The sequence below is a fragment of the Pinus tabuliformis genome, chromosome 4_1 (genome assembly GCF_031772625.1).
Source record: "Pinus tabuliformis cultivar Carrire ecotype Pingquan chromosome 4_1, CPIR1, whole genome shotgun sequence".
NCBI classification, from domain to species: domain Eukaryota; kingdom Viridiplantae; phylum Streptophyta; class Pinopsida; order Pinales; family Pinaceae; genus Pinus; species Pinus tabuliformis.
The window spans coordinates 802574461-802588522 of record NC_142303.1 but is presented as its reverse complement, the minus strand read 5'-3'; the positions used below and the strand labels follow the sequence as shown (position 1 = coordinate 802588522).

General features: G+C 35.3%; 2 protein-coding genes across 3 annotated transcripts; both read right to left on the bottom strand.

Moving 5' to 3' along the window:
* Positions 1 to 1605: 1605 nt before the first annotated feature.
* Positions 1606 to 4476, bottom strand: LOC149178642 (putative protein S-acyltransferase 19). Its single transcript, XM_089423684.1, has 3 exons — positions 2414 to 4476; positions 2119 to 2316; positions 1606 to 2016 (listed from the first exon to the last, which is right to left on the bottom strand). Exons 1-3 carry the CDS (start codon positions 2459 to 2461, stop codon positions 1876 to 1878), a joined length of 387 nt encoding a protein of 128 aa, XP_089279810.1. The 5' UTR covers positions 2462 to 4476; the 3' UTR covers positions 1606 to 1875.
* A 3830-nt stretch (positions 4477 to 8306) lies between these two features.
* LOC149178641 (protein CORTICAL MICROTUBULE DISORDERING 2-like) lies at positions 8307 to 9261 on the bottom strand. 2 transcript variants are annotated; one of them, XM_089423682.1, is made up of 3 exons: positions 8754 to 9260; positions 8526 to 8655; positions 8307 to 8443 (listed from the first exon to the last, which is right to left on the bottom strand). In XM_089423682.1, the coding sequence occupies exons 1-2, from the start codon at positions 9207 to 9209 to the stop codon at positions 8632 to 8634; spliced, it is 480 nt and encodes a 159-aa protein (XP_089279808.1). In that variant the 5' UTR covers positions 9210 to 9260; the 3' UTR covers positions 8307 to 8443; positions 8526 to 8631. The 2 variants fall into 2 exon arrangements, with proteins under 2 accessions (XP_089279808.1, XP_089279809.1); XM_089423683.1 differs by having other exon boundaries at positions 8311 to 8443; positions 8522 to 8655; positions 8754 to 9261.
* Positions 9262 to 14062: the final 4801 nt, after the last annotated feature.

The following is a 14062-nucleotide window of genomic DNA, read 5'->3' as shown; positions in this document are numbered from 1 at the left end:
AGCTCAGAGATTTGAACAGACGATCAAGATGCGGATAATACCATCAATTTGATAAAGTAATTGTGTGAATAAAGAAATGTTGTTTTTTAATTATATAAAACGGTCTCAGATAGAGTAATTGTTTTATTTGAAAAAAATAAATTACTTTATATATATTATATAAAAAAAAGAAGATTATTATTAATCGGATTTCACGAGGGGCTTCCAACCAGATGCGCATTGTTCCGAATTCATAAGGATCTTCTAAACAGTGGTTTGCAATTAATAAGGCTATTCATCTTTTCCATCTTTAATAGATGCGCATTGTTCCGAATTCATAAGGATCTTCTAAACAGTGGTTTGCGATTAATAAGGCTATTCATCTTTTCCATCTTTAATAGATGATATTACTAGCAATTGTCCCAAAAGGTACAAAGAGAGGCTGATAGGATAATTAAATTAGAGTTGTTGAATTTCTCTAAAAGAGATATTGGTTGAAGCCTAGAAGGAGCAAAGAGATTTGATGTTTGGAGTTCTATGCTATCTGGACATCATATTTCTTTAAATACAATGTAATTTTTTATAAAAGTTCAAGCCCAATGCAGTTCTGCCATGTAGACATACACTTAAATCGCTATTGGGCATGATATTGACAAAGTTAAGGTAAAGTGGTATACAAGAGAACGTATCAAGCTAAACCACAAGTTACACATCTTCAGACTTGAAAAAGTACATAACGATGGTCCGGCAAATCAATAGCGATATCATACTTGCTTTTCCTTCCACATACATACAATTGCTCCAAAGGCACCAGTGGGTCACTAAAACGAGTGACCACAAGAAGAGACACAATTGTATTAATCGAAAGAAAATACAAAGTTGCTAATTAGAAATCTATTGTCAAACACTATTGTTCTCATAAGTAGTGTTTGTTATCACATGCATTTACAATGGCCATTCAAGTTTCAATTTTATTAGATCAGTGAGAACTTGTTTTGGTTCACAATCAATATTTTCTATTCAACTATATGTGTTTTATGTTTTGCAGATAACATAAAGAACAAAACAGTAAATCTCATCCTCTCATCAATAATCATTATTAAGTTGTTTACATATTTTACTCTTTAGTGAGCCAATGAAGTGTAATTAAGATGGCCATCATTCCAACGTCAGCCAATGGAGCGTAATTATAAACTCATCCGATATAGATCAACCACAAGAATAATGTCAAGCTGTATCGTCCAACAATAAGTTTTTCTTTTCAATTAACAAGCTACCAGTTCTTTGGCTGTCGCATAAAATATAAATTGAGGAGTTAAAAGACACTAGGGCCATTATAGCTAAATATGCATCAAGGTTTTTATCAGGATGCAAAAAGAAATGCTACAATGCAGTAGCAATGGATTCATCAGCGAAAATTGGCCAGACTTTAATTAATTCACAAAAACGTTGAATGATATCAATTGTTCAAAAGTTTTAAACAAGTAAAGAAACACAAGAGAAAAGACAAGAAATGCTCACCAAAACACAAGAGATGTGCAAATGATTAAATTAGTTACTGAGGTGTGCTGAAATGCCTTAAAAAGTGCTTATAGACTTTAACTATATTTATTAAGGACCCCAACTGGAATTTGCAAAGCAAAAGGTTTTGCCCCTAGGTTTGTTATTATCATGTTCTTGTTCTCTAAAAGTTTGCTCCAAGTAGATCAAGTGGGCAAGGGACTTTACATGGACTCCACTCAACTTCAAACACAGCTTCAGCCATTATGCAGAGTGATTGAAATTGAACACAGCTAAGTAAAGAAGACCAACACTTGAGCTATAATCAGTATCAGGGACTCCTTGAGCACCAACTGGATGCAAAATAGATGAAGACTCCCTAGCCTTTGCCGCTGCTCACATAGCTTCATCTGGATTCAATTTGGCCAGCCTCCAAGTACTGATTCTAACAGGACGCTTATGCATCCTGTTTTCCATCCTATTTACAACCTCGATATCATTAGGATCAACAGTGGACGGGTGTGGAATAACTTCATCCTGCCATTTAACACACAATGCATGTCAGCCTATACTACTATAGTCTGACCAAATTACAGACCTAAACCAAGATTTGAAATCATGGATAACAAATTTATATACCTGATGCTCAACAAATATTCTAAGTGGTGTACACCATGCACCTTTATACTGCAAACCAAGAGAACTTCCTCCACTTAAACCAGTGGCAGTTGAACCACTTGGAGAAGAAGGTATACTTCGTTCATCACCCTCAGCAGAAACTCCTGGTGGCTCACTTTGTGACCTCATTGCCACTACATATTCATATGTCGTAATTCCCTACTATTCAGTACTCTTGTTAAAGGATGTTAAGTTTAGTGAATAGAAATCGACAAAAGATTGTTGAGAACCATATGGATTTTTAAATAAAACTAACCTTTTTAATCAGTATAATATGAAAAAAGAAAAGCTCTGCTAATGGCATTGAAGCAAGTAAGGCCACCAATGTACATACTGCCTGCACGAAGACAACATCAGAACTCAATTTCAGAGACAAAAGCTTACTAAAGTTTTATACCAGTTATCAAACTTAGAGTACCTTAATATTGGCTGAATGTTGTTAGGTTTATCAGATTTTATAGAACCTCTTCAATGAATTACTGTCCTTCCTATAATTCAGGAATCAATCAACATTTTCATACAATTTTTTCTCTTGTGATTCTATACAGGCATTCTATGGTCCAGACTCCAACATAACATTCTAAGAAGTTTTCCTCAAACAACATAAACTTTAGATCCTTCTAGAAAATCTCTGAAAGAATACAGTTTTAGTTCACTGAAAATGGGTAACAGCATGCCAATCACAGACAAGAGTGGACAAACATACAACCACATAGATCATCCAAAAGCATATTTCATTTCAAATACATGACAGAAATATGTTGTTCAATGTAAAGCAATTTATCTTCCTAGCAATGAAGCAAGTTTTGAACACATACATAACCAATAATCTCCCTAATCTATCAGAAATATTGTGTTCCTCATAATATCAACTCAGCTTTAGATTTTAAAAGGGAATGATGTGTATGCCCAACCAAGCTCACAGGATTTTATCATGCATCAATATATCCACCATCCCAGCTTATTATAAAGCCTGAGTGTTCCATTTTGACACTGAAGTAAATGTTGATGCTCAAGTATTACATTGCCTTTCCAGGACTTTTAATGCTACTACTGCAATCGACTTAACTATCTCCTATTATAAAACTTTTATAAAAAAGCAAACTTAGCCATTTGCATCAGCTATAGCCTTTCATAATGCATTTCCACAAGATTATTCACTTTATGCATGTGCAGCCACGCAATCGGATGCTGACAATTGATCATCAATAGTTTTCCCCCAGACAAATGTCAAATATTAGATAGCTCCATTGCATCTTAGAAAGCATTCACAGAGCCTTCAACACTGCTCCTTGAGTCCCCAAAAGTCACACAGGATATCATTGCAGCTGCAATGACATCTTGTAACTTGTAAGAGAGTAATAGGCAGATCCAAACTTCTAGGTATGTCCAGAAAAATTCAGAGCGACTGAGTCAAACAGGGTATGATTTCCAACATAAATAAACAAAATCCCAGATACTCTTGAGGCATAGATAGGAGCCTACTCAGCATTAGTATCCTGATCACTGTGCATCTGCACATTAATAATTGCATGGGCAACATATATGCCAGGCAAGCTACATAACCTGTCAAAACCCATAGAATGGTTTGAAGCGTCCTCATATGCGTATAATAATCTCTCTATGGATAAAATACCACTTCATATTCTCCTTGAAAGTTGAAAGTTGAAACCTTTCATCTGCATCCAAGGAGATTAGTCCGGCTTTCGTGGATGATGTACACAGAAGATCTCCAAGTCACTTGAATAGCTTCATTAACCTAAGCTAGCAGTTAGCACCCCACTCAAAGCACTGAACCCCTAGATACACTTGGCATCATGTGAACTGGTACCTGCTATTCTATTAGACAGATCAGAGTTTACCCTCAGTAACTGTGACTGGAAGTTAAGCATTTAGGGGGCTACATTGATTATATCCCGAGTTTATCCCTTGGGATTTGAATATGGGATTCAACAAAGAATATAACTTGTATTAAGCATTCAACCTTTGGGGATAAAGCTACGCATTCATGCCTCAGGACATGGCTTTCCAACTGCACCCTTTTGTAGAAGAGGGAACATATGCAATTGTGTATGTTTGATGGAGGCTATAAAAAAGGCCTGTATTAATCTAGTATTGCGGAGAGTTTGAATAAGATAACAGTCCATAACCACAGAGAAGATAGGTGGTTAAGGCATCATAGCTTCAATCAGACACAACAGAGATTTCCTTCATTAAGAGAAATTAATTATTGTGGAACAAAATCCCTTGCAGACAACCGAGAACGTAGGAAGTTAAGGCATCACGGCTTTAATCAGACACAACGGAGATCCCCTTCATCAAGGGTAATTATTATTATTGTATAAAAAATCCCATAGAGACAATACTGGTAATGCTTAATAAACCACCTTTGTCTAGCAATTGTTATGCATATGGGTTTATTCACAACACACACCCAACATAGATAGAGTGATTATTAATGTAAAAAGAAACCTGATCGGTTTGTAAAACCTTGCATACATAACAATCACAAACTAGAGAAGGGGCACAAGGAATGACAACTATACAACCAATAATGTTAGTATACTATTACTACTAGAGTGAGGGGAGGATGCTATCAAATCAACCCAGTGTCTTGCATCCCAAAACCAACTTTCAGATTCATAAAGCATGAAATAGGCTAAAGGGATCGGAACATTAACCTGTTGGCTGAGGGTTTTGTTTATATCTCTCTGTCATAATGGAACTGGTTGCATTGTCTAACCTATCCAATGAAATTTGTAACTGCACCAGACCAAACAATCCTTGGAAACAAATATATAAAGAAGACTAAGTTGATATCTCATGACACAAAAACTTCATAGAAAAGAAGAAAACTGGAAACCCATAATAACAAGGCTGCAATTTTTCTGTTAAAAATATCTCTCACTGCAACGAGTTCATAACAGAAATTTAATGGCACTGCCCTGCAATAATAAATTGAAAGGTATGTGGTAAAAACGACACAGTCTCTAATCACTTCAATATCTATCTCATTGGGATCAGTGACCTGAACCTCATAGTGAAAACCATCAAGTCCCCTTTTCAGTCTGTCCTTAGTTGTAGCATAAAGCATCTTTGCTCTGATTTTGGATACATCTGGACACCTCAAAATGCATGGATTCCATCACTCATACATAAAGACAATATTTTAAATAGATAAGAGTTGACAAACAAAAAAAAGAAATGGGGACCTCCTACATGAAGCTCAAATCACTTAACCACTTGAGATAGCTCACTGAAACTGTACTTGCAGAGTGATAGTTCTATGTAATACAGAATCAAAGTTCTACATCATAAAAATTATGAAAGGCAAACCAAATTGCAAAAGGCCTGAGACCCAGCACTCTGAAAACCAACCAAATCGATACAACCTGAGACCAAGTACTCTGAATACCAACCAGATTGATACAACCTTTTGTATGCGCTGAATATCCATGTATAAGCAATGAAACAATAAAGCAAGAACTGTCAGACAAGGCTGCAATTTTTCTTATAAAAATATCTCCCACTGCAACGAGTTCATAACAGAAATTTAATGGCACTGCCCTACAATAATAAATTGAAAGGTATGTGGCAAAAATGACACGGTCTCTAATCACTTCAATATCTATCTCAGCGGGATCAGTGGCCTGAACGTCATAGTGAAAACCATCAAGTTCCCTTTTCAGTCTGTCCTTAGTTGTAGCATAAAGCATCTTTGCTCTGATTTTGGATACATCTGGACACCTGAAAATGCATGGATTCCATCACTCATACATAATGATAAACAAAAAAAGGAAATGGGGACCTCCTGCATGAAGCTCAAATCACTTAACCACTTGAGCTAGCTCACTAGGCTGGAGATTTTTTATAGTCAATATAAGACAATTAAAATTGACTTGATACATATAACGATCATGTTTCAAAAAGAAATAGATGGACCTACATGTAAGCAGAGAAGCAAATGGTTCCGGCTCCTCTAGTGGTAACCAAAAGGAAAACTTTACAAATGGGTGAAATTCATTGCCACCCGTAGCATGTAGTATAAAGGAGGACAAATGAACCTCTGCCCGGTTGTCGGAGGATTCAGAAGCTTCATAAAAGGCTTGTAGCCTAATGGCATGTAGCAATCTAGCATTGCAGAGTGTTTAAATTAGATAACAGCCCAAAACCAAAGATATCATCCACAAATGAGATGCAATTAAGGGATCACAGCTTCTATCAGACATGATGTTAGGAAAATTCAATGTCGATACAAACTGGACCAATAGACAGATTTTTTTTATCGTTGACATAAGACAATTTGAACTAATATCATTAAGTTTTAAAAAACTTAGGTGACCTTACACTTATGCAGAGCAGCAAAGGTTCCTTCTCCTCAAGTAGTTATCAAAAAGGAAAAATTTACAGATGGCTAAAATTTCTTAACGCCTTTATCCTTTTGTAGAGAGGAGGACAATGAACTTGTGCCTGTTCAATGTAGGTTTCGATAAAAGGCCTGTATCAATCTGGCATTGCAATGTTTGAATGAGATAACACTCCATAATCAAAGAGAAGATACACAAGGAGAGGCGGTTAAGGCATCATGGCTTCAACTAGACACAATGTTGTGAAAAGTCAAAGACGATAATGGACCCATAGACTGCGATTTTTTTTTATAGTTGACATAAGACAATTTGAATTAATATGATCCATAGAAAGATCATTAATTTTCAGAAAAGGTCATTTAAAAGAACCTTTTTCATTTATCTACAAAGAAAATTTAAAAACAACATATATTTTCACTATCAATATACTGATAGTGAAAACCTGAGCCATTGCTTCCGTCGCAGAGGCTACCTGCAATGCTTCCAATGCATCCAGGTAAGCTTCGTCCCGCCTCTGCAAAGCTTCCTGCACATTTTTCATTTATTAGTCATCAAGGTTTCTCAAACCCTCTTTGCATCCAACAAAAATTCATGAGCAGACTAATCATGTATAAAAGGACTTAAGACATTCAGTAAAACTTTCTCTGTCACTAAATACACCCTCTAAACATACGTCCAACAAAGCCCACAACTAATATCAAGGAAACCTCATGGTATCCAACAAGAATTGGTGATGAGCACCTTTCATTCATACATCACGGCTTTGCAAGCCCTCGTTACACCAAACAAGAATTCATGACAAGACTGATCATTCAAAAAAGGACTCAAGACATCCAGTGGAGCTTTCTCTGTTACCAATATACCCTATAAGCATATCGCTAACAAACCCCACAACTGGTATCAATGTTTGACAAAAACTCATTGTACCCAACAAGATTTGCTGAGCACACCATTCATTCATAAAGGGAATTACACACTCGATATAATTTTCTCTGTTACCAAATAATCCCTCAAATGACATCTCCAACGAGCCCCATGATGAAAATATTTTTTTGCCAAATCAACCCTTAAACGAAAGTAAATTTTATAGCAAATAAAACATCAAATGAAACCTCAAACAAACCCCAAGAAAAAAATATTTTTTAACAAATAAATCCTCGAACGATTAAATCCCGTGATTAAAATAATTTTTCCAACTAAATCCTCGAATTGATCTCAAATAAACCCCAAAACTAAAATAATTTTTGTCATCCTCAAATGATATCAGCAACAAACCCCAGAATAAAATATTTTTTCTTCAAAATAAATCCTCAAATGACATCTCTGACAAACGCAACACTAAAATAATTTTGCCCTGTATTGCTGCACAGGAGTTTTTTTGTCTGAGAAGCCTCCCCTATAACGATAAGGCAGGTCTCCTTGCAACATTCACAGCTCGCACAGGCGACACAGCCAATGAAAGGTGAAACATGCTTTTGGAGAGAAAATTCAAGACTAAACTAATTTTGCCCTGTATCGCTACGGAGGCCCTTTTTCGATTTTTAGAAGCTTTCTTACCAAGAAAACTCCTTCTAAGACTCTCACTCACAGCTTGCACAGCTGAGACAGGTCATACAGAGTAAAATATGTCTATAAAGAATTTAAACCTCAGTGAGGAATATTATCCCCTCCGCTTAACCATAAATCCAAAACCGGGTTAAAGGTCCCCGAGTATACTTACTAACATGTCAAATATTAAAATTCTCTCAACCCTAAAAGAAAAAATCACATACCTTTCCCAGGGCTGCTAGCTTCTCCAGCGAAATTGTGCTGAAACCCTCCCCAGCCATGTTTCCATTGTGATCAGAAACATCATTGTTCCGTCCTGATCTCTCATTAGGTCTGAGGCATGGTCTTGCATGAATTGCAGAATTATTTTCCTGCGATACCAAATATAAAACGTTACGCCCACTTCAATAATTACCAAAAACCCATTATTAACGAGACGAACAATGTACCTACAGTAGCAGATTGCGAAACATTAGATATTTCCCAGCCCTTAACATCTTCACCATTGCTGTTTCTCAAAACCTTCGAATCCGCTCTGAAGAGCCCGCTGACAGAAGTCCTAACCACAGAGCTCCTGCCGACCCTGGACAACGACAAAGACCTCAGATAATCCTTGCTCGAACTGACAGCATCACAACACGACGACGACAGCGATCGAACCGACAACTTCTTGGCAGCTACCTCGGACGCCCACAGGCCGCGCCTCTGCAAGCCCTTCTCGATCGGTTTAGGCCCCGAATTCGTCACCGCTACCTGTTTTTCATTCTCGTGAATGGCGATCAAATCCTGGGGACTCCCGATGAACGGGTGCCTGCCTTGCAGAGGCCTGACGCCGCGCAAGACCGGGACAGGGGACCCAGGTTCGAGCCTGTCGACGTACACGAATTGGCCGAGCTGAAGCTTGTTACTCAACACCAGGTCGACATCTTCGTCTTTGAGAGAAACATAGGTAGCATGCGAGGAATCCGAGACCTTGACATAAAAACCGTGCTTCGGCCACAGCTCGTCTCCGTCAAGATCAGCGGGAATGATATCGATTACCTGCAGCAAAGATGATCTGTGTTCTCCGGCCGCCTTAACATCCGAATTCATGTGCTGCAGAAGTCGCTTGAGCATCCCGGCTGTTAACGTCGCCATTTTGAATCCCAATTGAAACCATAAATCCAAATTAATATACAGTTCTGGCGGTCTGTGTGCGCAGGAATCGATTCCGGATGCTGCTGCAAACAAGACAGAAAAGAAACAAGAATCCTAATTCCAATAGCCCGCCATTAACTATCAAGAAAAAGCTACGAACCCTTAAGTGGGATTCAGATTGTCAAACGTGGACGCCCATGACCAAATCCCGCCACAGGCGAAACTCGATCATTATTCTGAGGAGTACAGCCGCGAAAATCCTCTAGCTCGACTTTCAATCTCAAGGGACTTTTCTTCTTCTTGGCATCCCCGCGCCCAAAAACCACCGCCTCCCCATTCTTGAGAGCCAGAGTAGGTGGTAACCCGCCCAAGCGCCTACAGCTGCGATTTCCTCTGCAAAATACCTTCGAACTTGAGACATACAGAGTCGGCTAATAAGCACTCCACCAGAATCGATAAGAAGAACTGCAATTGTGCAACCTTGAGAGGGTTTCCGTTGAGGTTTCGCGAGACTCGAGCAATACAACTCGCGCCAGCTGCAGAGGTTTTGCGAGACCTGGGCAATACAACTCGCGCCAGCTGCAAAGATTCTCGCTTGAGACCATGACTGAGTAATTGAGTAATTGAAGGGACCATGACGAATATCATATATCAGTGGAAAGCAGAAGGGTAGCGCCAGGTGTCAATTTGACAATGAAAAGGACGACGAAACTCTGTTTCAAAGGAAGGCCTATCGGCCTAACTAATAACTTCGTAGGCTATTTATTTATTTGATTGTTTTAGTTTTTAAATATATTTTCTATATATTATTTGATATTTATTAATTATATTTGAATAATAAATTAAATTAAAATTATTTGAGAGTGTAGATTTCTACAATAATTTATATTGTCTGAAACTTTTAAAAAAATTGTGTAGATGTTTACCCTGTTTTCAAGTAGACATTTCACACATTTCACTCATCATAAGAGACCAAATAGATTAAACCTAACCAATTCTCCCTTTGGCTCACCCATCTTTTTTCCTATATTTATTTCGTCCCTCTTTCTAAAATAGGTTTCAAATTTTCTATATGAAAATTTGTTCTTATCTAAATATAATATATATATATATTATATATATATATATATATATATATATATATATTCTTTTATATAAAATTTCATATTCTAGTTAATATTTTATCCATTATATATTAAAATATCATAACATTAATCCCAAATAACTTATGCTATTAACCACATCAAATAACTTATGCTATTAACCACATCAGATCCTTTTAAAAAATATATATATATCTAAACCCCTCCCCTTCTCTTTGATTCCCTATCTTTTGGTTTGTTAGTAATATTTAAGAAAAAACAGGTGTTGAGTGACATTAAAAATCATCTGATTTGAAGAGCATAACCTTTTACATAAGTGTCCTAGTATTTCCATCTGGTTTCCAAAATTTTCTCATCCTATTACATACCAAAATTTCTTCATAACACATATTGTATTTGAGTTATACTAAGAAGGTTTTTCCCATATACTCTCCAAAAATCTCCATTAAGAATTACATGATGATATGCAGTTCTATAGGGGATCCTCTACTTGATGAATGTTGTCCAAAAATCTCCATTAAGAATTACACGATGATATGCAGTTCTATAGGGGATCCTCTACTGGATGCATGTTGTCTTGTGCAAAGTATTCAGAACTGGAATTATGCTCCGCATTGGACATTATTGGATGGTCGTCATTTCCATTGAGTTCAACAAACTCTTGAACTCCAAGATTTCCCACGTTGTGCACCATCGCATAACCCTCCAGCCAGTCGCAGAGATTCTCCACCCTTAACTATATCATCTTCATTGCCAACTGTAGACACTCAAATTTAAGCTCTCGCAGACCTATCCGATGGGAGAATATTTCATTTACGGCTCTGGTCTTGGTCAGCTGCCATATTTTCTTGGCGATATGTTAACATAATAAGAAACTCCATTGCCCCTACGATCTCAAATAGATATGGGCGCGCCAATCTCGTCACCTTTCTCTCCATCAACATGCACCATTATCGCCTGTTAGTTCTTGCATTAACCGTCTTAATGTTGTGAGAAAATAAGAAAATTTCACTTCGGCCTCCTGAATACTCTCGTTCTCCATATATAACTGTGCAATTCCTATCCCGAGCCTGCTCCCAAAAACCGTCGCATTGAAGGCTTCTACTCTCTGCCTGTCCACTTGCGTCGGATCCATTAATGGTTATTAATGGTTCAACGTGATAACTATTTTCGACCCTCGGCCAAATAGATATGCCTTCACCAGTCTATGGATTTCACACATTTTCACCTTAATAACTGTCAAATCGTCGTTGGGTTCTCTATACGGTGTCATCTTCGGGCTTACGTAGCCGCTTCGGGTGGCCATGAAAACAAAAATTCCCACAAAAATATGGCGCTTCATCTTTAATATAATTAAAATGTATTTAATTAACTTGACTCCACTAATTGTTCACTATTCCCGAGATTAATGCACCAATGGAGCTACCTCATCTATGAGTTCTTTTTGTCATTATGGTATAGGTTTGAATGATGGTCTTTTTGTCATTATGGTATAGGTTTGAATGATGATTCTGAAGGCTTGATTTATGGTTTGAGGAGCCGCAACCTAGTGACATCTAATCCATTAAAGTCATCTAGGGATTGCACTTGACCTAATCAAGACCAATGCTAAGCTAACTGGATTTTTTAGGATGTCTCCTCCCTTTAGCACAAGACACAACCACCCCCTGTGATGTTTGATCCTGGGTCGCTTTGCTAATGAGGCCCATCCTTGACTTCATCTCCGAAATTTAATAACACTCTCATGTTTTCCATTTGATCTGCGAACTCATTCAAATGTATTTTGATGTGGTAAAAATAAATATATTGAAATTGACCCATTGATAATTGGATTATATGCAAAAGCGTTGGAATCTTTTAATCCTATGTTGTGCGAGTTGCGACACTTTAAATCTTGTTGTATGGCAATTTTAAAGTTGCCAAAGACTTTTAATTGTTGTATTCCATTTGCTATTGCTATTTCGAGCTCTTACCATAACACCATATACTCTCGCTGATTGTTGGTCACCACCCCCACCCAATCCACCCCATGCATATTTGATCTCCCTTTCTTCTTCGAGGTGAGAAAAAACCCCTCAGATTCTTGCCTCCTAGTTATTAGTAATATTATTAATATGGATAATAATCTAACAATGAAATTTAAATTAATATTTAAATATATTTAAATATCTTATTTCTTCCAATTAACCCTATCATATTCTTCCCATAAATAAATCAACAATTTTATATATCTTTATAAAATAAATATAAAAATAATACATTTTTTAAAATATAACCCCTTCCCTCTCTATAAAATTTTTAATAAATATACTAATAACTAAATATTATTTATATATTCTAAGTTATTAACTAAATATTAACAATTATTTTACATTTATAAATTAATTAAATTAACAACTAAGTTAACAATTATATATATATAAACAAATCACAATAATAATAATTCTAAACTATTAACCACCACTATTTACATTAAAAATTAAAAATGGTTGACCTATTAATATAAAAATTTAAATAAATAAATCTATTATTTATTTATTTTACTACATTTTCAATTATAATTTTACCTCATCAATCATTTTATCAATTTCTTTTATTATAAAAAGTATTTTCTCATCTTTTGAGAGTTCATCCTCTTCCTTTAATATATATTTTTTTATCCCTGTAACTATTATTTCACTTTCCATCCCTGTAACTATTATTTCACTTTCCATCCTTTAGTTATTACACAGTGTTATCCAAAAGTTTCACGCAATAAATTAAAATTCTTTATTTTATACACATAATTGTAAAAAGAATATAATTAAAAAATTAAATAAGAAAAATAATAATAATAAAATTTGAATTTATCTTCAAAGTAGTTATATTTTTTTATTTTTTTTTAATTAATTGGTTAATTTTAAAATAATTATTTGAAAAAAATATGATATGAAATAAATTATGGATTTTTGGACATAAACCATTAATAAATTATGATATTAATGTGTAGTATTATAATAAAGTTTATTTATAAATTAAAAATCTCCATATCAAAATGAGGATAAATATTTTAATAACTATTATTAAATTAATCCCTATCACCATCCATTTAATTTATATTACTATATTAATACTTAAAAAAATAAAAAATAAAAATTAACAAATAAAAGTGTGAATTTATTTTCTAAATTACTAAAAAAAATATGAAATATATTAACCATTATTTAAGTCATTTTAAACTATCACACATATTTTCATGTTTTTTCTTAAATATTAGTAAATAAAATCATCAATATATTAACAATCATTTTACCATTGTTTAGATAATTTCACATTATCAAATTTAATTTCCATTCTTTTTACACTATTGAGGATCTTTTGATATGAAATAACTAAAATACATTTTGAATATGGGAAATTTGATTCTTATGTTCATAATAAAGTGAAACTATGAAGTACATTTATGAACGAAAGTTAATTTTCTCACGTTAATATATATTAGCATATTATTAAAGTGGAGAAAGAAGATTTTGAAGTGAATCTGAATGGTTATATTGCTGGAAGATATGTTAATAGTTTTGGATTATTAGCATACCATTAAAGCGGAGAAAAGGAGATTTTGAAGTGAATCTAAATGGTTATATTGGTAAAAGATATGTTAATGGTTTTGGATGGTGTGCGAATAATAGATCGAGGATCCATTGAATATGGGTCATGAAGAATTAATTAAAACGAATGGTTATTTAATTAAGCGATAATGGATGTATGGTA

Coding starts and splice junctions, on each gene's coding strand:
- LOC149178642 (XM_089423684.1), bottom strand. CDS start 2,461: ATGCCATTAGCAGAGCTTTTCTTTTTTCATATTATACTGATTAAAAAG. Junction 2,317..2,413: donor ATATTATACTGATTAAAAAG/GTTAGTTTTATT, acceptor ACTGAATAGTAG/GGAATTACGACATATGAATA. Junction 2,017..2,118: donor GAATATTTGTTGAGCATCAG/GTATATAAATTT, acceptor GTTAAATGGCAG/GATGAAGTTATTCCACACCC.
- LOC149178641 (XM_089423683.1), bottom strand. CDS start 9,209: ATGGCGACGTTAACAGCCGGGATGCTCAAGCGACTTCTGCAGCACATG. Junction 8,656..8,753: donor GCGGCCTGTGGGCGTCCGAG/GTAGCTGCCAAG, acceptor GTCGTTGTCCAG/GGTCGGCAGGAGCTCTGTGG.